Here is a 23,932-nt window from a genome sequence, read left to right as displayed (position 1 = left end):
CCAGTCTTGGAGGGCAGCAACTGTGGTTGGCGGTGCATGCACCACGTATGGTATGGAGGTCTATATAGGATGTCACTCTGCAGCCTCGGCATCAGTGCTCAGCGAGACTCAGCAGCAGCGCCGGCAGCATTCTCCTGAAGACAGCAAACGGTTGGATTGCCAAAATATTGAATAGAGTTGATTTTAGGATTTGGCAGCAAATGTGAAGAGACTTTCTAGCAGCTCCCTGTCTGTCACCATTGGAACATAGAGCATGAAGTGTCCCTGGCAATGATGAGTCCACTGTGAGCAGACCTTCTGTGGTGTGACGCCGGCTGCTAGAGGTGCTGACACGTGAATGGTAGCTGTGTGGATGTCAGAATCCTCGGGTGTGGGAGCAGGAATGTGAGGAGGAGACTCTTGTGGCTCACTCAGTAGCTCCACCCACTGAATGAGCTTATGACGATTTTGTGTGGGGCTGGAAAAGACAACAGATTTTGGGGGGGGGGGGGGGACTGTGGCCAAGGGGGACCACAGCGCAGGAGGCTGGGCCGAGGAAAGAGAAGGCACCCGGAGAGGTGGCACTGAGGACAGAAAACTAAGTTCTGATAGGTGGGTCTGCTTGGGAGGGTCATGTGGGGGTAATGGAGGTGGAGGCTGTTCCATTATCTGCAGGTGGAATTTTTTTGCAACATTGGACTACCAGCCTGTCACCTGTCTGCAGCGTGAAGACTTGCCAGCTCCACTGACAGTGTGCTACCTCTGGAATCCAACACTCACTGCAGCAAAATACACCTCCCAGACTGGGGTGCTGGGTGCATAGCGCGCTGACTGAACTGAGTGAGGCATGTGAGGTTTGTGAGGAGTTGACAATAGAAAGTGTAGCACTATGCATGGTTGGCACTCATGTAGCAATTCCATTGGGTCCTTCTTGCCAGTAGGAGTAGACCTGTAAGAGCTTAGATAATGCCTAAGCCCCTCTTCCACTGAGGCATCCCCAATGTCCTTCTTCATCTGTATTGTGAAGGTTCCTTTGAGGTGCTCAGTCTTCTTGTTGGACTGGGATGAAATGGTGGCACCTTGGTGTGGTGGAGCCATGCTATGAACAAAAGTCATGAAATGTCTGAGAGGTGAACCACAGACCCTTATCCATCATCAGGTTGTGGGAAAGACAGTCAATGGAGAAGATGCAGGTGAGTGAATATGCAGTATAGTCCCCTATCATAGAACAGCAGTTGATAATGTATAGGAAACAGGAGTAAGCTTCAACGATGAGCAACCAGAATGCATCCAAAAAGAGGGCCACAAAGTCCCAGTGGACACATTCGCAAGGCTGCATGGGTGCTGACCATAGTGAGTAACATTGGTGCAGGGCTGCTTGTAATAAAAAGCCATCCACTGCCTTATGAGTTTCCTCTTCAAGATAAAAGCAAAGGGTTTCCTCCGGGTCGAAACTGTGGTCAGGGCCAATAGACAGATATGAGAGTACGTCCGCATTGGAGTGATCAGGCATTGATTGGAAGTGGATCTCATAATGGTAATGGGTAAAGAACTGGGGTTCACAGTTGCAGTCTTTTGACTGTCTTATTCAGCAACTGTGTGACAGGACCAAAGAGGGAGACTAAAGGCTTACAGTTCATGACAAGATGAAACTTCACACCATATAAAAACACATGAAACTTTTTGATTGCACAATTAATAGCAATAGCCTCTTTCCAAATTTTGGAATAGTTCCATGGTGCCGCATGGAGTATTTTGGAGGCAAATGCAATTAACTGTTGTGAACTGGCAGAGTTGTGATGGGCAAGCACAACCCTCAACCCGAGTTGGGACACATGAGTAGTCAAGACAAGCTGCTTATGCAGCTGGTACATAGTGAGGCAAGGGGGCTCCTTCAGGTTAGTGGATGCTTGGTCACACACAGTCACCCAGACAAATGGTGCACCATTTTTCAATAACTGGTTAAGAAGAGTCGCAGTGGTAATTGCTTGTGGTATGAATTTATGATAATTCACAACTTTGACCAGAAAATCCTGGAGCTTCTTCAGGTTACTGCATTGAAGAAGAGCCTCAGTAGCAGCAATCTGGCTGTGCATCAGCTGTGTCCCTGCCTGGAGATAACATTTCTGAGGTGTTCATAGTGAGTAGGAAAAAGTGCGATTCATCCAAGTTACACTTGAGATCAGCATCCTGCAGAGTTTGAAACAGAAACAGAAGCTGAAGGTCTCACAGATGCTCCTCAAAGGAGGGACTCGTGACCACAATGTCATCGAGATAGTTGATACAGTAGGGAATACGTTGTGAGGGTTGCTCCAAGATATATTGGAAAAGTGCCGAAGCACTTGCTATCCCAAAAACCGACAACTGTTGATATCTACAGAAACCATAGGGGTGTCGGTAACAAGTAACTTCTGAAAGTCCTCATCAGGCAGAAGCTGCAGAAATGTCCACAATAAATCCACCTCTGAATAATACTGTTCTCCTGCAGTTTAGCCACCAGTTCCTCTGGATGTGGGATGGGATATATGTTGATCACAGTCTGTGCATTAATCATCACTTTAAAATTGCTGCTTAGGCAGGGTTTTCCAGACGAGTTCTTTACGATTACAATCGGTATGGCCCACTGGCTGGACGAAATGGGTTCAGTCACCTCCATAGCTGTCAACGTGTCGAGTTCCTCCTTATCTGCCGAGTCCCAGTGAAGAAATGTTCAAAGAGTTCTTGCAAAATTCCTTGTAGAGCACATGGTCAGAAACCAGTTTAACCAAATTGGTAATGTGAATCCAGAGACTGTAAAGGTATCCAAGCCAAACAAGTTTTCTAAGAAAGCAATATATATCACGGGAAAAGTTGATGGGTGCACCATCACCTTATCTGCTGTATCCACCATAAATTGTCAGAGTAGGGGGATCTGTTGTCTGTTTTAGGTAACAGTGTTACTTGTAGCAGGAGACAACATTGAACCATCAAAGTGTGGATGCACTGACTGCAAATGAAGTAGCTTCCCATTGACATGCAAATTGATGAGCAACTCGTTAGAAACTATGGCAAGGTTGTCACACTCAGAGCTGATGACATTAATGTCCTTCAGTTGGAGGGAAATCCACCTGGTTATGGTGAAAAAAACAGGTGGGGCACGATGGAAGGGGCTCGAGGGGAAACGGCCTGCTGTGGACATGTGGTGCACGAGGAGTACGAATGGACCACCACACTGTGATTTCTGCCTTGGGGAGTGCAACTAGACCCGGGTGCCAGCAGTCGTCCAAGTTGACAGCAGGCAGGAATCCAACTGTCAGCCCTCCACTCGAGAAATTTCAAACAACTGAGTAATGGAAAGAACATTGTCCAAGCAGAATCTTAAAATTGTAGTGCTCAATAACAGACTTCTTTTTCAGGGGTCTTCCCAATGATAGCAGCCCAGATCATAGTATCAGCATAAGACTCCTTACATTGAAAGTTAACAAAGTAGCAGTTCTGACTTAGAACCTGCAATTCTGCAGTCCAAGCACAATACGACTGCAATTCCGCGGCCCAAGTGCATTATGACTGATGAGGTTGTTTCGTGCACTGATAAATTTCCACCCTTGAGAAAATAACATGTGTTTGCTGGTCGTAATAAGAAGGTAACAATCAACACATTTCATCAAATGAGAGGGAAATGGGTTCCTGAAGCAAGGTCAGCTTTCCTAACGAGTGATCATGGGGGACAGAGCCCAAGAGAGAAAAAGGCCCTTAACGGTAGTGGTATCTGTTACCTGGAAGGCAGTGCAGTGTTACTATAAGCCCATCTCGTATGCCTCCCGGTACTCTGCAGAGTTATCATAGGCAGGGAAGGGAGGCAGACAGGCTGGCAGCTGCTGTGACATTGTCAGTAATCTGGTCAGCACCCTTTCCAAAGTGGCTGTATGTTCCTGTTGTTGCAATTCCAAATACTGCTGGCTTTTCAGCTGCTGCTGCTGTAAACTTTGGAGAACCATCTCCAAGGACTTGCTGGATGTCATTGTCTAATCAGCAAGAAATGCATGTGACAAGTCAGATTGCCCTTGCCACCACCCGTTTTGTGATTCCACACACAAATAAGAATACCCACAGAGCTGTAAATATTTTACTGTAAACACAGTGCCAACAGTCCATACAAGTCCAGGGTACGGAGCCAGGCCAAATCCAAGATAAAAACTTAATTTGTCAGAGCGCAGAGTTCATATTACTGCAAGCAAATACAATAGAACGTGATAGAGTGTCCGCTCTGGTCCGAGCTTATATGAAGTTAGTTTGTTGGTCAGTGTCTCAATGTAGTGCTGACCATAGGCAGTGTGCACAGGCCCTAAGACAATGCTGTCTTCTCATGTGTGATTGTGCTGCTGCTTGGCAGCTGGCCCCACACAACTGCCAGATGGCACGGGTCAGTGGAATTTCGTGGCTCAGCTCTGCACCCCATAAAATGTTGTGGTAGCCGTGGCAGTGGCAGTGGCAGTGGCAGTGGTAACAAAATGGGTTACCAAACTCATAACAGGAGTAGCGTCACTGCAACGAATGATGAGAGCAAGCATGTCTACTAGCTCAGACCAGGGATGTAGTGTGTGCCAAATAGGACTGGTGATATTTTTGAAAATATTGGCAATCTGATATATTGATATTTTTAAAAAAATATCATTGGCCCTCAATATATTGAAAAAAATATCGATGTACCAGCCAAAAAAAATATCGGCTGGACATTGTAAATGTATTGCCAATTTTAGAGCTGTAGATTTAAGTATTGATTTATTATTAGATATTCTGTAGATCAACAAGCTAGCAGGCTGCTTATCTCGCTTGGAGCAAGAATTGAAAGGAAAACGATGCACATTCACACTTGGCGATAACTAGTTTGCTATCAGTGGTAACTGCAGGTATGTGGCACAATAAAAGGGGGCCAATGGGTCTGTCATTTGGTTTTGTCGTGTATTGGATTTGTCTGGAACACTTAATGTCAACTTCGCTCCCCCCCCCCCCCCCCCCCACCCCCCCCCCCCCGCCCCCTTTTTCAAATGCCCGCAACCTATCTAGCAGTTGTAGTGTCAAAATTGCGTGATGAAGTTAAACATTGCAGGTTCTGTCGGTAGTACCAATCACTGATTATGTCAGCATTTCCCCTCACACATCTCCGCCCACTGCAAAGACCGACCTTGTCATTTAGATTTTCATTCATCAGTGTCTGGAACTGTTTTCGAAGAATGTTGATGTGAAGACATAGCATAATAGTTGCATTAAAAAAGAATTTTTAACACAACTGGTATGCTGTTTCTGTAGAGGACTATACCATTGTTAATGGTTACTTGTTGAAGACATGCATTTAATGTATGGTATGGCAAGATACAACACTTTAAAAGCTGAATGAACATGCATGGAAAAGTTTCACAATAAGTATCATCCTAATTGGAAGAAATTTATATAATTAAAAAAAGTGTATACAGTAAAATTAGAGGAGACTGTTGGATAATCTGAGATAAGCTTCTTCTGTAAACAAGCCTGTAAAATACGCGCTTCAAAAAATATATTAGTGGTGGTGGAGCAGTAACTATATCCTGATCCTAAATGATGTCTGCAGGCAGTGAAGCCAAATAACAAGAAGTAACCAGAATATTTGAGGGAGGGTGGTATATTTTTTGTGATATTGTAATGCAGGCACTGAAAGTGGTGACTGTCCTTCTGATCAGTTGTTAAGAGCCTAAGTTGTTACTACATACGTAAGTTGTTTATGTCAGTAAATAACCAAATATTCATCCCAAACAGTTAGTTCCTTATCTCAAAGCCTTCAGTTTACGGTCCTCTTCCACCTATTTAATTTGGATCCCAGAGAATTTTTAACGCAACTGGTATGCTGTTACTTCAAATTGGATATCTTGTTATTCCTTTCACAACCCCCACCCCCTCCAGTGCAATCAGATTTCTTCTTTGTGCCATCTATACTTCCTTCACACAGCTGAAGAGAAAGACTGGACATGATGAAAGCTCAAAAAGTAGTGAGACTCCTTCACACAGTGAAAGTAAAACTGTTTCACTACAATTTCAAAAGAGAAACTTCAAATACTTATAAAAAAACATGCAGAAAAGATATAATATAAAATAAAAATATCAGCTTTTGATATTGCCATTTCAGTATTGCTATATTGGTGAAACAATATTGCCAATGTATATTGATATCTTTTGGAAGATATATCGATATTTTATCAACAGTCCTAGTCCCAAACTTTGAGGCAATGCTATACAGGTGATAGAGAATCATAAACTTATTGTGAAGCTTTTCCATGCATGTTCATTCAGCTTTTAAAGTGTTGTATCTTGGTGTACCATACATTAAATGCATGTCTTCAACAAGTAACCATTAACAATGGTATAGTCCTCTACAGACACATTACAGGCAACTGTGTCCTGTTTTTCAAGGCAGTGTCACCAGTATCATGGTAGCAGCCAGGTGTTTGTTATTTAAGATAAGCAGTTTCCAAACACATATCTGATAAACATTGCTCATTCATCACTCTGCACCTCCTAAAATTTCATTTTCAACCATCAGTTCCTTATCCCAAAACAGCCAGTTTATGATTATAACACAGTGTATATTTATATGAGCATGCAATAAAAATTCCATGGATCTTTCTACTTATCACAGTGACTCATTGATATACACCTACACTGACACACGAAAATTTGCGAGGACTTAGGCTTGAAACTGAATTTCTTGCTTTTCATGAAAAGTCACATTAACCATTAGGCTATCCATGCACATCTCTTGGCCTAACTTGTTGGAACACTATGGTCCCCTTCTTTTATCTGAATTCTTATATGCAAAGGTACAGCCATCACAGGAATAGTATCATTGCAAGTAGTGGTGGTGGAATTCGTGATTTCTAGCGCAGGACCAGGTAATGTTACATTTGTGAACACAATCTAAAAAAATTCATTACTCTCACCAGTTAGATGTATATCAATATGGTCACCTAGATAAGTGATGAAATTAATGTAACAGTTTATTGTACTCCTTATATACAGCTGGTTGATAAATTATCTTTACAGCTTTAATACGTTTAAAACCATTCTAGATATTAAGAAATGGTGTTCAATAATTTTTGTTTCCTTATTCATACAAATCAGTGTGTGCATCCTTATGGGATGGATAATGTCGAGTCAAAATTCCATTTTTCTCCACGTACGATTCAAGATCTCCACCATGACCTGTTTAAATGCATTGTGAATGTGTGCCTTCATGTCATTTATATTTCTAACCTAGGTTCGGTACGCCAGTTTCTTTACAAAACCTCACGGGAAGGTCTAGTGGTCTGAGGTCACCCGAAACTTTTCATGTAGAAATTGACGGACATTTATGGACCTGTGGCATAGTGCCCCATACTGCTGGAGTATGACATCTAGTTCAGTTGCAAAAGTTCAGTTGTGGTACAGTAAACTCTTGTAACACCACTGCTGACAACAGACTCGATGAAAATGAATGGACCAGTGATGCAATTGCATATCACTTTGCATCAAACTTTTGCCTTGTCACTGTTTCCTTCCATTTTACATGTAACATGGGAATGCTGTGAACCCCACATATGGACTTTATGATGATTCAGTTTGCCAGATACATGAAACGTTGCCTCTTCAGAGAAACAATCTTTTCCAAAAAGTAATTGTTTGCATCAGTCTTGCCTAGAATATCCACTGCATACTGTTCGCATTGAGGTTTTTACGTAGGCTATAATGCCTGAAGCAGCTGCACCTTGTAGGGATGTAGCCATAACCTCTTAACCAAGATACTGTGCACTGTTAATCATCTCAAATCCAACTCTCTGGGTGCGTATGCACAGATTTTGTTGGACTCCGTGCAAATGCCTGCTGTACCTTGTCCTCCTTGGTGGGCAACATATACTCTTTTCATGGAGAACAGTACCTGTTTCCATAATGACCAAGTCCAAATACTTGGTTGGGATGAGGGTTGCCTTCCATACTGTGTTCCAAAATTTCTTTTCTATTGGACTTAGTCTGTATGACCAGGTTACACATTGAGCTTCCTCCTATGGAGTCCACATTTTATCAGGATTTCAAGTTCATGTTTGTGTCAAAATTGCAGAACCTGAAAGGCAAATAAGGCTCTGAGTTACCTTGTCACATATTGAAAACCATTTGTTAATATCTGGTATAGTTTTGAAGTTTTTGAACTCTTTAAGTTGTAAAGATAATTTATGGACACCGTGTATTTCTTGGTTGTGTGGTGATATCATAGTGTTCAGCTGATACTCCAATGAAGTACACTATATCTACATTTATACACATCTATGTGGATGCTCATAAATCACACTTAAGTGCCTGGCAGAGTGTTCATCAAACCATCTTCACAATAATTCTGTTATTGCAATCTCGAACAGTGTGTAGAATAAACGAACACCTATATCGTTCTTTGCGACCTCTGATTTCCCTTATTTTATTACAATGATTGTTTCTCCTTGTGTAGGTCATCATCAAGAAAATATTTTTGCATTTGGAGGGGAAAGTTGGTGACTGAAATTTCGTGAGAAGATACCGCCGCAATGAAAAATGCCTTTGTTTTATTGATGTCCACCCCAAATCCTGTATCATGCCAGCGACATTCTTTCCCCTGTTTTTTGATTATACAAAATGTGCTGCTCTTCTTTGGATTTTCTCGAAGTACCCCGTTAATCCTATCTGTTAAGGATCCCACAACGTGCAGCAGTACTCTAAAAGAGGAGCACTATCTCATCAAGAGTATCCGGACATGTACTGGTAGACATGAATATGGGGTGCATCCACACCTCACTTTTGACAGCTTCAATTCTGCTGAGGACACTTTCAGTGAGGTGTCGGAATGTCTGTGGAGGAATGGCAGCCCATTTGTCCTCAAGAGCCAAAAAGAGAAGAGGTAGTAATTTTGGATGCTAAGGTCAGGAGCAAAGTCGATGTTGCAACTCATCCCAAAAGTATTCCATTGGACTTAGATCAGGGCTCTTGGCAGGCTAGTCAATTTCAGGAATGGTATTCCACAAACTATTGCCTCATGGATGTTGCTTTATGACAGGGTGCATTGTCATACTGGTACAGTCAAGTCATTGTCTCCAAACTGATCCTGTACTGTACACAATACACAATGGTGTGAAGTGTGTTCACATTCTTCTGAATTTAGCATTTTCTTAAGCCCAATGAGGGGACCACAGCCTAATCATGAAAAACACGCCCATATAGTAACACCACCTCGTCTGTACTTCACTGTTGGCACTACACATGGTGGCAGCTGATGTCCATGCATTTGCCAAACTCAAACCATTTTGTTGGATTCCCACAGCATACAACATGATCATCACTTCATATTATTTGTTTCCAGTCACTCACTGTCCAGTGACATCACTTGTTACACCACCTCAAGCATTGCTTAGCACTGACTGCAGAAATGTGTGGCTTTTGAGGACCTTCTTGACAATTGTACCCCATTCTTTTTATCCCCCTATTTGCAGTCATTGTGCTAGCTGGACTGCTGGCAGCACCTTGGAATGCACGGGTGATTCATTCCACTGAGGAATGCACAAGTGATTCCTCGTACTGATTTCATGAAATTTTGTACAACCGCCCCCAGCAGTGCTAAACAGTCCCTGTCTGCTAGTACAGGAGGTATGCTTGGTCTTCATTTAGCTATGGTTGTTCCTTCAAATTTCCACTTCACAGTCACATCACCAGCAGTCGTCTTGGGCAGCTCTAGGAGGGTTGAAATGTTACTGATGGATTTGTTACTCACGTGACATCCAGTGACTAGTCCATTGTTCAAAGTCACTATGCTCTTTTTAATTGAACCATTGTGCTCTTACTGCGACTCTACTGACAACACTTTACTCCCCACTTCCTTGTATACTGATGGATCTGCATCTCATGACATCTAGTTGTAAATTATGCATTATAGAGCTATCCAGATACTTTTTATCAGATAGGGTGTTTACTGTCACTCTTCACTTTAAGAAACTGAAGAATTGTTAGTCTCCGCAACCCTTCCAAGAAGTAAATGACATCTGTGTGTCTTGTTTCAGAACAGCACCAAGTGTGTGAGTTCTGGTTCACGACTAGCACATGCACGCCATGTGCACCAGGAGGTCTGCAGTATTCTGTTGGCATCATACGAGACCTTGCAGGCTCGGCTGCACGAGTATATGAAACTCCTCCCCTCGTGGCAACAACTCACGCTTGAGACTGCAGACTGCTTTGAAAGGTTCAACAATCTCAGCGATCTAGCTAAGGTATATTTGATTTATAATAGCATACTGTTTCCTATCACACTGTTAATTTTTATATGGTTTTTAGATTTCTAATGTAGGAGTGCTTATTTATTCCACAAATACAGACATTTTTTACACACAGTATCTTTGCTGTGGTTGTGGTTTTCTTTTTTCTTTAATATATGTTCTTACTGTTCAGCATGGCACAACTGAAAACTGGTTTATTCAAAACTTTTACACCTGAGACATGGTTTTTATGAAATCTGTACCATTATGGTAGTCTCAGATTTTTTGCACTAAAATACAAATTTATTGTTTTTAAATCATTAGAAGTATTAAGATGCAGGCATTAGTTCAAGCTACCAAATGTGTACATTTAGTTTAACTAGTGTATGCTAAAAATTAGATTGTTCAGTGTAGTGATGTAGACAGCCGATTTAGATCATACAAAGTTAATAAAACTGCTCATAAAACATGTGCTACAAAAATAGAAGAAGTTGCACTGAGAAGAATTTGCTTACAGATAATAATATCAGCTAGTGTATTTTTAAGTTACAGATGAAGTGTGTGTGATACAATACTTTTTTTAATTGATTTGATTTAAATTTTTTGTTATTCAGCAATAATTATAAATTATTGCTAATTATAAATTGTTGCTAAAAGGAGGGTATAGTGCCCTCATCCCCGATATTACGTCACTGTCAGTACCTCTCTAACTATTGTTACATTTACTTGTCGAAACAACTTGTGGCGAAAGTAAATTCGTAGGGATCGGATATTCACTAATGAGACAGTTATCTGTCCACATTTCACATGAATTCAGAACAGATATGAAAGTGAATCACTTCAAAAAAATTATCAGTTTTACTGTGAGACTTAAAATCACATCTTGGAGATATTGAAGTCTTAGGAATATGTCATTGCTTGCAAATTATAGAGTCGTGACTGATTGTATTGTTTGTTTTAGAGATTAGATAAAATACTCAATAGCATTATATATTTCTTTGGCTCTTTCTACCACATTTGTTGGTACATAACCTTACCTGTTCATGTTTCGACTCTGTTAACTTTATTTCGTTAACTGTTGTATAAAGTTTGTGTGAATATGCAGTCTGAAAGCCTTCCCCGACTGTTGTCCTTTTCTTTTTACTTTATAAGGGTTGAGTGATGATAAAGAAATATAGTTTTCTTGACAGCATTCTTAAATAAAATATTGTTTTCTCACCATATCAAATTAGAATGATAACTCGAGCTTTCAATGGTTTTGTCAGTCATTGAGCAATATTCTAGGATGAGTTGCATGAGTGGTTTGTAAATAGTCTCCGTTGTAGATTGATTGAATGTTCCCAGTATCTTCCCAGTGAACTGAAGTCTGCCACAGCTTCTACCTACAACTGAATGTGTGTGATCGTTCTATTTCAGTATCTACTAAATTTTTATTAATGTAAAAGTGCTGGATGTTCATGTTGGGCAAAAATTTGACAGCTACTTGTCATTTTGTGATTGAGATTTTGTCCAGGTATCATCATCCCACTCACAAGAAAGATGTCTTGAATATGTATCAAAGAAAAAATCTTTGTAAAAAAGTTTAAAACTCCTTCACTTTTTGTTACCCAATGGTTCACTCAAACTTATTACTGTTTTCTGGGGCAGTGTTGTGCAACATTATTGTCCATTTAAAAGGTTATTCATCATATAATGTCTTTCTGAGTTTGCTTTTTGATTAGCATGCCTCTTGTGAGTAAGTAATAAAATAATTATTATTACAATTAGATAATGGTTTATGATCTAAATAATAAAAGAAAAAGTCCTTCAGAGGATTGATGATTGATATCCCCAGCACACAGTGATTTACTTTTATAGAATGTAAGGCTAACATTTATGTTAAAATTTACCAAGGTGAAATTTATTAAACATGCTTCCAGTGAATATATGTTCTACAGGGTGTATACGCCCCGGGACAACCGGGAAATTCAGGAAAAACCCGGGAATTTTTCATCCGGGAGAAAAGCGGGAAAAACAGGAATTTTTTAGAATTTAGAGAATTTTTTAGTGTCTTAGTTTGAGGTTACATTTTTGTAATTTTGACTGCTAATAACTGATAGTCTAACAAAGAATATTACTGTATCCCACTACTGCAGAATCATCCTGCAGAAATAAAACATAAACAACAGGAAAAAAGCAAAACTTAAGTTGCAAAGGAAATGTGCCTTTCACAACAAGACACACTGCACATGGAAGTGTCTGCCAACAGCAAAGTGTGTTAAAGTCTTTAGGACGAAAGACTGTGCACTACTTCATAACAAGCTGCTTGTGATGAGTGTGACATCACAACTATTTACATTAGCTTCATTAGAGCAGTTGCCAGCGGCTCATGCCCCTGCACAGTTGAATCACGTATGAACAGTACGTTCTCCCGCTTCTGGCTACTTGAAGTGTGGCTGTTGGCTGTATCGGCTGTAGCAAGCAGCCAGATGCTACCCTGAAAAATTTTGCTGCCACGCAGTGTTTACATTTAGTGATTTTGCTGTTTCCTCTTCATTTACAGCTCTCACATCAAACGATTTCTGTGGCCGGGAGCCATCAATTGAATTAAAATACATTCACATAATTATGGAAAGCTGAAATATGTTATTAGTTTCAGTTTTTTGGTTTTATTTTATTTCTGGGTTTTTGACAGTCAAGCGTCAGTTTGCGAAAGAAATTTGGCTGTTGTTAATCTTTTCTGCAGTCAGTTTATTTGAAACGAAGTATTTCATTCCAGACTATTGCTAGTGTCAACTGTTTGCTAGATTTCAAGTGCACATTTTCATCTTCTTTCACGTATGGCATTATGACATAAGAAAGAACCAAACATGAGATAATGCAGTACTGGTACTCCAAGAAAATTTACATCCCGGACATATGAATGTGCACTTTAAGTGGAATTATCTATTTTAGTATGGTTTGCGAAATTCCGATGCTCTTTGAGTATCATCTGATGTCCCATTTCTCTTATCATGTAATGTAAGATCTCTTAATCCTTTAAAAGTACAAACATACAGGCTTCCTAAGTCATCACAGCTGTACATGCACAGTAACAACCATTTTCTGGAGGTCAGTGGCAACTGCCGAAATGAACCTGTTTCTAGTAGCTCGCTGAAAAATATTGAAAATGGTGATCTGGAAAGTGTCACATTCAGTCTAAATTCTCTTTTACGCAAGATGATTTATGTTGCGTATGAGAATGTGTGATGAATTTCTTAAAATCACAGAGTGCTTGACTCTCATTTTAAACTTAACACTTTGAGGACCAGCCACTTATAACAATTTTGGGCCTAGAAGACTAGACACTTATGTCATTATTTAAAATTTTACTGGCACATTTGTGTGATGTATCTTAAAGTGTGACACACATAAAAAAGACAAGTTTATACATGAAAGCTTAACTTTTCTCGTGGCTTATTGATATTCGAGACCACTATTATAGGCAAATGCCGGGATGGTTCCTTTGAAAGGGCATGGCCGATTTCCTTCCCCGTCCTTCCCTAATCCGATGAGACCGATGACCTCGCTGTCTGGTCTCCTCCCCCAAACAACCCAACCCCAACCCGTATTATATGTGAAAGCATAGCTGTTCTTGTAGCCGCATTTGTATATTAATGTAAACCATTAACTTTTCCTACTTTGTGTGTTCGCACTAGTTAACAGTGATGTTACTGTCGACTGACTACATTTCGTGTTATACGCTCTTTATATCTGCTTTCATTTGCTGGCGAGATCACGTGGCATAAGCTATGATTGACTTACAAAAGTGCATTGCAATCTCGATTTCAATGCTTCGGAAACTATACTCTGTTCATCATAAGAATAAACCTGATGTAAACATTACGCCATGTATTCTTCCGTGTTTGCTTGAATCACATTGGATTTCATTTCACATGGGGCGGAAGCCAAGCTGTGACCAGTACACTCAAGCACAATCATGAGGATACGTTTCATGCTGTATTATGCACACATAGACTGAGCAATAATGCGGGACAACAGCTTTACTGGTGCATTAAACTTGGACAGCACTTGCCAGCACAGGGTCCAATTAACCTGCAAGGATATGAGCAGTTGCAATTCAGACCTAAAAGACATGAGGAAAGAAACAATATAGCTTTGAATGTCTTTTAATTTTTAAAGAGAATGAAATAATATTTGGTAAAGTTCCAGCACTACCGCGTTCTTCTTAGGTGACCAGACGGAAAACATAAAATTCTCTCGTTATCGACTGATATAGTATTCTAATTAGAAACAAGAGTGATGAAAATTTCTAATTTATGCATAGGGTAATTTTTCTGAGCGGGCTGTGCTTGATGAAAAATAATACTGCAGGGATTTCACCATACTGTTGAATACTGAAGCCACTGAAGGTATTAATTATAGTCAGTCATCTGGTAATCTCTTAGCACCTTCCTTATCCAAATCTGGGAAATACATTTCAGTTCTGGAAGTGTCTCCTGCTGTGTTCACAATTAGCCTATCAACAACAGAATCCACAAAGCCAACCACGCGCTGCATTTTCTCGTCTTCTTTTATCACGAGGCGTTCTATATCCTGCCAGCATTTGGCAGTGACACGTAAAAAAGCTGCATGCATTTGTTCCAGTATGTGTGGCAGCTGCACAGTCTTGTTACTTCTTGGGCCAAATCTGATAACTTGGCTCCAGATCAGTTCTTTTGGTTTCATATTGTAATGATACAGTGGCAAATGTGAAAATGCAGCATTTTTATTGTGTGCCCGATGCTGTGAAAATGATTCTTTTTCATGTTTGTACAATACTTATATACGTCTGTGGTATAAAACAATGGACATATTTCAACTAAAGAGTATTTGATTTTTCATTTTTGCCTTATGACATTAAATTGTTCTGTTTTCTTAACTTCAGAAATTTTTATTAACAGTCTTTCATAAAATATCTATAATTAAAAATCTGTATTTGAATAAAAACAGGAATTTTGCATGCAATATGCAATTAGAAACTGGAAGATGAAAATTATTCATAAAAAATGGTGAATTTTACTATTACGAGATGTAGGTATTTAAAATTGAACGAGGAAAAAAATGACACAGATGAGTTTTGAGCAAGCCAACCATAAACTGCACTTGGTCATCAATCTATTACAATACTGATTCTGCTACAAATCCAATGTGATCCTATGAGTCATCTGTATATATTACTATACCTTGGAAACTTCAAAGCCGATTATCTCTGTAAATTTATGAAAAACATTGAGAACAACCTATTTCTCGGCACTTTTTAACTGTGTTTCACTATGTTACAGGAAGCAGCCTAAGCCATTTTCATACTGTGCATTAACAGCGTGACAATCAGAGCACAACAATGCAGAGGCTGTGACTGTACACAATTTTTGAAATAAAAAATTTGGAAATTTGTGGTGTTCCTATGGGACCAAACTGCTGAGGTCATTGGTCCCTATGCTTACACACTACTTAATCTAACTTAAAATAACTTACGCTAAGGACAAAACACACACACACACACACACACACACACACACACACACACACACACACACACACAAACACGCCCAAGGGGGGACTCGAACCTCCGACAGGGGGGGGGGAGGGGGGGGGGAGCTGCGAGAACTGTGGCAAGGTGCTTCAGACCACGCGGCTACCCCACACGGCTTGAAATAAAAACAATGTAGCTAAAGCATGATTAAGAAAAATGTTGATGGCTGTTAATACATTGGAATATCTTAAAATTTCATTTAATGTAACTTAGTAATAAAATATCTAATACATAAGTAAGACTTACTTCCAAGAGCTTAATAACTCTAGTGTGCTATGGCTTCTGATCAATCATCGCATTTGTGTTTGTTTACATCAGGTTTATTCTTATGATGAATGGAGTATAACGTGCTGTGTTTGGCAGAATTCGAATTTATACTTTCATAATATGAAAATATGCACATCAAATTTTTTTTTTTTTTTTGCTCGCGGTTGCTTACTAATGTGCCAGGAAGTTCAAGTCGGTGCATAAAACCTTACTCGTTCAAAGGATTGATAAGTTTTACAGTTCCAAGGGGAAGTATACTGTCACTTAACATGGAAAAAGTGTATTTTGATCTGGGAGAATGTGTATTTTTAACTGGGAAATCCTGGAAAAATGTGGGAATTTTTTTTTCCTTGTCCGTGTATACACCCTGTACTAGCAGAAGTTGTGCCTAGATAGCTCAGTCAGTTGGGCACTTGCTCATGAAATTGTCATGAGCTTGAGTCTCAGTCTGACACATTGTTTTAATCCACCAGGAAGTTTCAGATCAGTGCACAGTATGCTGCAGAGTGAAAATTCATTCTGGGTACATCTGTACCAGTCTTTACAAGAGACTGCTGCATTTCTTAAGAGAGCAGTCCTTCTCGGAACACATGAAATATAGATGATTTTAATGATTACTTTTTATTTTACTTGAAAAAAAAAATGTTAAATCTGTGATCAGTTCTATTCATTATAGTTTTTTTCTTTGAGAATTCCTTTTTGTGTCCACACTGGATGCTCCATGTAACCGTTGCATCAGATCGAGTGACTCCTTGCAGCTGGATCGTTGGTCATCAGTGGGAATTCCTCAAGCCCTCCTAATGGACCTTTAACAAAATATGTTTAGCAGGCATTTTCAGCATATTTTCTATCAACATACGTAGGATAACTGAAAAATATTCAGTTCTAACAAAATGGTGACATGTTGAACAAACTGTCATTTTTTTTGCTCAAAAAATAGAGACAGAAGCATGCACCGAGAGTAGACTATTGAAGATATTGGAATATGCCTGTGTATGTTAATAGAGAAATCAATTTAGAATGCTGGCATCAAATTCCAATCAACTTCATATTTACCATTCTAAATTTACATTTCCTGAAAATTTGAAAAATACCCATTTGAAGTTCTGAGTTACATTTTTTGTAGTCAAGCGTACCTCCAGTAAGTGATTTTTGGACCATACAGCAATCTTTCCATATCCAAAACGAAGTCCTCCTCCACCTTCTTGATTGCCATAGTGGTCCTTGTAATGTTACCCTCCCACATATAACCATTAAATTCTCTGTCTTTGCACAAATTTTGAAAGCTTTGAGAGGCTTAAGATATACAAAAGAAGAACTTTTTACTTATCTTGATTTTCTTTTCTTGTTGTTGTTGCTGGCTCCAAATCTTGTTGTGAGCATACCAGAAATTTCATAGTTTCAAATATTTCTAAAAGAACCGTAATTTTAACTGCATGTACAGAGTACTAACAAATTAATTTCTCTTTATATATTTTAGCCTGAAACATAACAAATCGTATACAAAATCATATGAAGTTCATTCAGTTAGACAGCTGATATAATGTTCAGCTATACAAGAATCGATATTATACATGGTATCGGTTATTTCTATTAAAAAAAAAAGGGGGGGGGGGCAGGCAATGTTGAGGACTGTGACCAATTAAAGCCAATCCAATATCAAATTCAAGCACTTTCATGATTTCCATAATGCCTATTAGGCCATCATTGAAATTACGTGCTGCCACATTGGCCATGATGTTGAATATTTGTTTCTCGCTGTGAATGGTTTTCAGAGGCACTTTCACACAAATTGCCTTGTAACTCAGTAACAGAGTTTGTGACAAAATTGGGATGAACACCACAGAGAACATTTTAAGCAAAAAGAGTCAATGTTTTCAAATTTTCAGAGGACTACCCCCTTAATGTATTTCATACATGTGTAGTAAAACTATTTTGCTTATTGTGATAAATCTCTTGTAAATGACTTGAACATGAGAGAACAAATTTTGAATTAATGGACTACTAGTGAAGCATCCACAAATACTCTCCCACGTCACATGGCAAGATCACCCAAACAACGAATAATGGTTTGCAAGTGCATGTTATTCATTCAAATGGGTTGCTGATGAGTTCCAGTTTTGTTGTTGTTGTGGTCTTCAGTCTTGAGACTGGTTTGATGCAGCTCTCCATGCTACTCTATCCTGTGCAAGCTTCTTCATCTCCCAGTACCTACTGCAACCTACATCCTTCTGAATCTGCTTAGTGTATTGATCTCTTGGTCTCCCTCTACGATTTTTACCATCCATGCTGCCCTCCAATGCTAAATTTGTGATCCCTTGATGCCTCAAAACATGTCCTACCAACCGATCCCTTCTTCTAGTCAAGTTGTGCCACAAACTTCTCTTCTCCCCAATCCTATTCAATACCTCCTCATTAGTTACGTGTTCTACCCACCTTATCTTCAGCATTCTTCTGTAGCACCACATTTCGAAAGCTTCTATTCTCTTCTTGTCCAAACTGGTTATCGTCCATGTTTCACTTCCATACATGGCTACACTCCATACAAATACTTCCAGAAACGACTTCCTGACACTTAAATCTATACTCAATGTTAACAAATTTCTCTTCTTCAGAAACGATTTCCTTGCCATTGCCAGTCTACATTTTATATCCTCTCTACTTCGACCATCATCAGTTATTTTACTCCCCAAACAGCAAAACTCATTTACTACTTTAAGTGTCTCATTTCCTAATCTAATCCCCTCAGCATCACCCGATTTAATTTGACTACATTCCATTATCCTCGTTTTGCTTTTGTTGATGTTCATCTTATATCCTCCTTTCAAGACACTGTCCATTCCGTTCAACTGCTCTTCCAAGTCCTTTGCTGTCTCTGACAGAATTACAATGTCATCGGCGAACCTCAAAGTTCCAGTTTAGCATATTGGTATTCTTCAAATTCTGTTGATTCAGTTGGGTTGTTGATGAATTCCAGTTCAATATATTTGTATTCTTCAAAAACATCAATCTTCAGTTTTGAAATACTCGCGGAAGGCATTGGCCTAGCTGAAAAATGTTTTCTGAGTGAACCCGAGGCATAATCAATAGAACTCAAATCTGGGGAGTGTCCTGACCATGGCGTTACCCTCACCTTGTAAAGTGCTATTCAGCAACTGAGAGTCAGTATTAACAGCATATTTCAGAATGAAATACCTGAGCCATAAAAGAACCATGGACATCTGTCAGTCAGATACACAGATGTATCTGACTCTAAGTGTAATCCATTTAAATTTATGTTTCAAATATAGACAATCTGGAACTGTTGAAACTGTGATCAACTTTGAATGTGTTGATCACTGTATGGCAACTTAAAATTGATTGGTACAAAACACAACTATTCTGTGTACTTGGAGCTGGGTGTCTTACATGATGATGATATTTTAGGTAAAATGTTATGTTGTCATATGGTCTGATTATATTAATTATACAAAAATGTTTTCAGAAATTATATTGTTTAATTTTTTCCTGTTACAGCATGTTTATGTTACCTCTTTTCTCCATATGCATGCATTTGTCCATATATGTTTAGTGAGAACATTTTTCCCATTTTATCACTGTATCTCAGTCATTGTTGAATTGAAGGAGGGGGGGGGGGGGGTACAATTTTCTGTAACTTTTGCCAAACACTTCAGTGAGCTGCACAAAATGAGGACAAACTTGAATGGAGTTCATAGAATAACTCCTTGAAATTATATAAACTTACAAAATATCACTGCATTATCATATTACACTTCCAAAATCTGGCCTCGAGTTGCACAGCTTAGCAACATTATTAAGCGATGCAAAAAGTCCACTAAAAGGTCAAAAGATGCAGAGCTACTTCAAATTGTGTGTAGAGACAGCAAGGGAAGGAGTTGGGGAACCTGTATAGAGAGTTGAATGTGAATTTGAACTATTTGCTTCTTTAACTGTTGGTTATGATCAGTGGTAAAAGCTGTTCATTTTTCATTGGATGTTTTATTTCTCTGTCTCAGTGTTAATTCAAGCACTGTGTTCAGTCTGTGTGCATGAACCACAAAATTATAACATTGGCTATGTGTCATATTTGGTGTGTGTTAATCAACATTCTGATCCATACAAATAATTTTTCTGGATTGAAAATTTAGTAATACTTTTATTTATATAAATTTGTGTGTTGGATAAGAGAGAGAGAGAGAGAGAGAGAGAGAGAGAGAGAGAGAGAGAGAGAGTAACTTTATTCTCCTTTCTTAGTGAGTGAATCCAGAAAAAGTAGTCATTCATAACTAAATTTTCCTCTTTGAGAGTGATTTAGGAGTAAATATGGCTTACTATTTACCAATTGTAAATAATGGTAATGATCAAAACTGGAAGACTGTTGTTACTTGTTCTTTTTAACTGTTGGAAGAGTTACACTTTCCAGCTTCTGTTTCCTGAATGAACTCTCAGTAAATAAAACAATAATGTCGAAGGATTGTGATCCCTTATCCATCATGTTTTGTTCCTATATGTTTATTTCTAATAGAAATCAATAGTTGAGCAAAGAAAAGTTGTCTAAGATAAATGATACGTTTGTGTTGCTTCAATATATCAAGTGGAATCTTTTTGATATTAGATGATGATACATAAAAATCAGACTCTTAGGTATTAGTAATGCAAGTGAATTTTGTCAAATGTTGTCATGTAGTGACACTGTACCAGAAAGTGAAGGCAAAGAACCTACTGAATACAATTAGATGCAGTATGAATTATATACCCATGGCTTATGTACCCACGTTTTTGCTAGCAAACTGATATGAAGTGATAGATACTGTGGCAGAGCATTTTTGTCTTACACAGTACAGTCATGAATCATACTGTGTATTACTCAACAGTCCCTGAGATATGAAAGAACAGCAAGGAGCCATGAAGCTACAGAAATCTGTTAATTTTAATTTAACAATTTGCTCTAGAAGAGCAAATTGCTGTGCTCTCCTGGAGCAGTAATATTCCATTTTTGCACAAAGCAAAGATACACAATAAAAATGCTACTTTGTGATGGTCCATACTGCTGTACATGAAGGACATAAGATGAAATCATTCATTTAGTCTTACGAGTGGTGTACTGCTAATATTATTTGTTCTAGAATATCGACATAGCAATTACTACTAAGGAGTGCTGTATATTGTTAGATGAACTGCATAAAATACCTTCATGACCAACAACATCATTCATTAATGATCTGAGCCTGACAGTGCAACTGATTTGTTTGAGAAAATGGAAGATGTTTGCTTTGATTTTGGGATATTTAAAAAGCTATTAGCAAAATAGTTTTAAGCACATTTCACCATGTGATGATTGTTCTGTGTGTCATTAGACTAGAAAATTTCAACTTCTCCAAGTAAAGGGAAGCATATATCATTTATGTAGCTTGTCAGCCATGACAACAGAACTGAAGAAGTCAGTAGCAGTTTGCGTTATCCATTACCTCATTTTCAGTGTTGCTGGTCCCATTGAGTACTTACCTGTGTGCTTGATAACTGTACTTATGTCCCCCTGCTATATGATTTTCTATAGGGATTTACGAGAATGATTGAGACACACATTCTCTACACTTATATCATAAATGAAACATATAAGTAAGGTACAGTAATAACAAGTAAAAACTTGTTGGCAGTAAATGAACTGAGTTATTAAGTAGTGGGAACAACAGAGTTCTAGTTTTGTTGCTATTTTTCCTGTATAGCTCTCATCAGCATTTACATATAAAATTTTACTCTCAAAGTGGAAGACCTAAATGCCCTTGTTAACCATTTCAACAGAAATTATGGTGTGTGCCTGTGCACGTGCACATCTCATCTCATCTGCATATGTGTTTGTGTGTCACTGCACCTCTGTTATGTTGTAAGGAATGCCACAGGAACCTGCTGGCGAGAGTGAACCACCGTTCTTCCAACAACCTCTTGGATGCACACTGGGACCATCTCAGGGTAACAGCACCTTGCCACAATCTACTATTGTGCAAAGCAGTGGTCTTCACTTTTTCAAATTCTTTTATTTCCAGAAATTTTGCTTGGACAATTATTTTCTGCCCAGGATGTAGTAGTGCAACACTCCTATCCATAACAAGACAATTAAGCAGCATCTCATTTATCCCTTGTATGAATGTACCTGCTGGCACCAAGTCTGCACAGGGTGTAATAGCAGCACTATATTCCTCCACTTACAGTTTCATTTTACATACATTCCTTATAAAATATAACTGGAACATCATTTGCTCTTCAACTATTTCAGATTTCATTTTAAAATACCTTATTGTTGCTGAGTGCAGCTGTTCGCTGATATTTTGTTAAGTATGTGGTGACACAATGACGAAAATTGGATAATTATTTAATGTTTTAGTCGCATGGTTTTTCAGAATAACTACACTCCTGGAAATTGAAATAAGAACACCGTGAATTCATTGTCCCAGGAAGGGGAAACTTTATTGACACATTCCTGGGGTCAGATACATCACATGATCACACTGACAGAACCACAGGCACATAGACACAGGCAACAGAGCATGCACAATGTCGGCACTAGTACAGTGTATATCCACCTTTCGCAGCAATGCAGGCTGCTATTCTCCCATGGAGACGATCGTAGAGATGCTGGATGTAGTCCTGTGGAACGGCTTGCCATGCCATTTCCACCTGGCGCCTCAGTTGGACCAGCGTTCGTGCTGGACGTGCAGACCGCGTGAGACGACGCTTCATCCAGTCCCAAACATGCTCAATGGGGGACAGATCCGGAGATCTTGCTGGCCAGGGTAGTTGACTTACACCTTCTAGAGCACGTTGGGTGGCACGGCATACATGCGGACGTGCATTGTCCTGTTGGAACAGCAAGTTCCCTTGCCGGTCTAGGAATGGTAGAACGATGGGTTCGATGATGGTTTGGATGTACCGTGCACTATTCATTGTCCCCTCGACGATCACCAGTGGTGTACGGCCAGTGTAGGAGATCGCTCCCCACACCATGATGCCGGGTGTTGGCCCTGTGTGCCTCGGTCGTATGCAGTCCTGATTGTGGCGCTCACCTGCACGGCGCCAAACACGCATACGACCATCATTGGCACCAAGGCAGAAGCGACTCTCATCGCTGAAGACGACACGTCTCCATTCGTCCCTCCATTCACGCCTGTCGCGACACCACTGGAGGCGGGCTGCACGATGTTGGGGAGTGAGCGAAAGACGGCCTAACGGTGTGCGGGACCGTAGCCCAGCTTCATGGAGACGGTTGCGAATGGTCCTCGCCGATACCCCAGGAGCAACAGTGTCCCTAATTTGCTGGGAAGTGGCGGTGTGGTCCCCTACGGCACTGCGTAGGATCCTACGGTCTTGGCGTGCATCCGTGCGTCGCTGCGGTCCGGTCCCAGGTCGACGGGCACGTGCACCTTCCGCCGACCACTGGCGACAACATCGATGTACTGTGGAGACCTCACGCCCCACGTGTTGAGCAATTCGGCGGTACGTCCACCCGGCCTCCCGCATGCCCACTATACGCCCTCGCTCAAAGTCCGTCAACTGCACATACGGTTCACGTCCACGCTGTCGCGGCATGCTACCAGTGTTAAAGACTGCGATGGAGCTCCGTATGCCACGGCAAACTGGCTGACACTGACGGCGGCGGTGCACAAATGCTGCGCAGCTAGCGCCATTCGACGGCCAACACCGCGGTTCCTGGTGTGTCCGCTGTGCCGTGCGTGTGATCATTGCTTGTACAGCCCTCTCGCAGTGTCCGGAGCAAGTATGATTGGTCTGACGCACCGGTGTCAATGTGTTCTTTTTTCCATTTCCAGGAGTGTAGAATCAGACCATGAATAAACTCTCTGAACGTATTTTATAACCTTGT

At 40.0% G+C, this 23,932-nt stretch overlaps 1 protein-coding gene across 1 annotated transcript in view; it reads left to right on the top strand.

Annotated features, from left to right (window-relative positions):
- Window positions 1-23,932, top strand: part of LOC126253673 (protein FAM135A) — a 615,476-nt gene that overhangs the window by 459,691 nt on the left and 131,853 nt on the right. The window contains exon 7 of the mRNA XM_049955193.1: window positions 10,044-10,250. Coding sequence (XP_049811150.1) covers window positions 10,044-10,250 — 207 coding nt within the window. The remainder of the gene's footprint in view (window positions 1-10,043; window positions 10,251-23,932) is intronic.

This window comes from Schistocerca nitens, chromosome 4, assembly GCF_023898315.1.
Source record: "Schistocerca nitens isolate TAMUIC-IGC-003100 chromosome 4, iqSchNite1.1, whole genome shotgun sequence".
Lineage (NCBI taxonomy): Eukaryota > Metazoa > Arthropoda > Insecta > Orthoptera > Acrididae > Schistocerca > Schistocerca nitens.
Note: the sequence above shows the minus strand (reverse complement) of the source record. Positions and strands in the feature narration are given on the sequence as shown.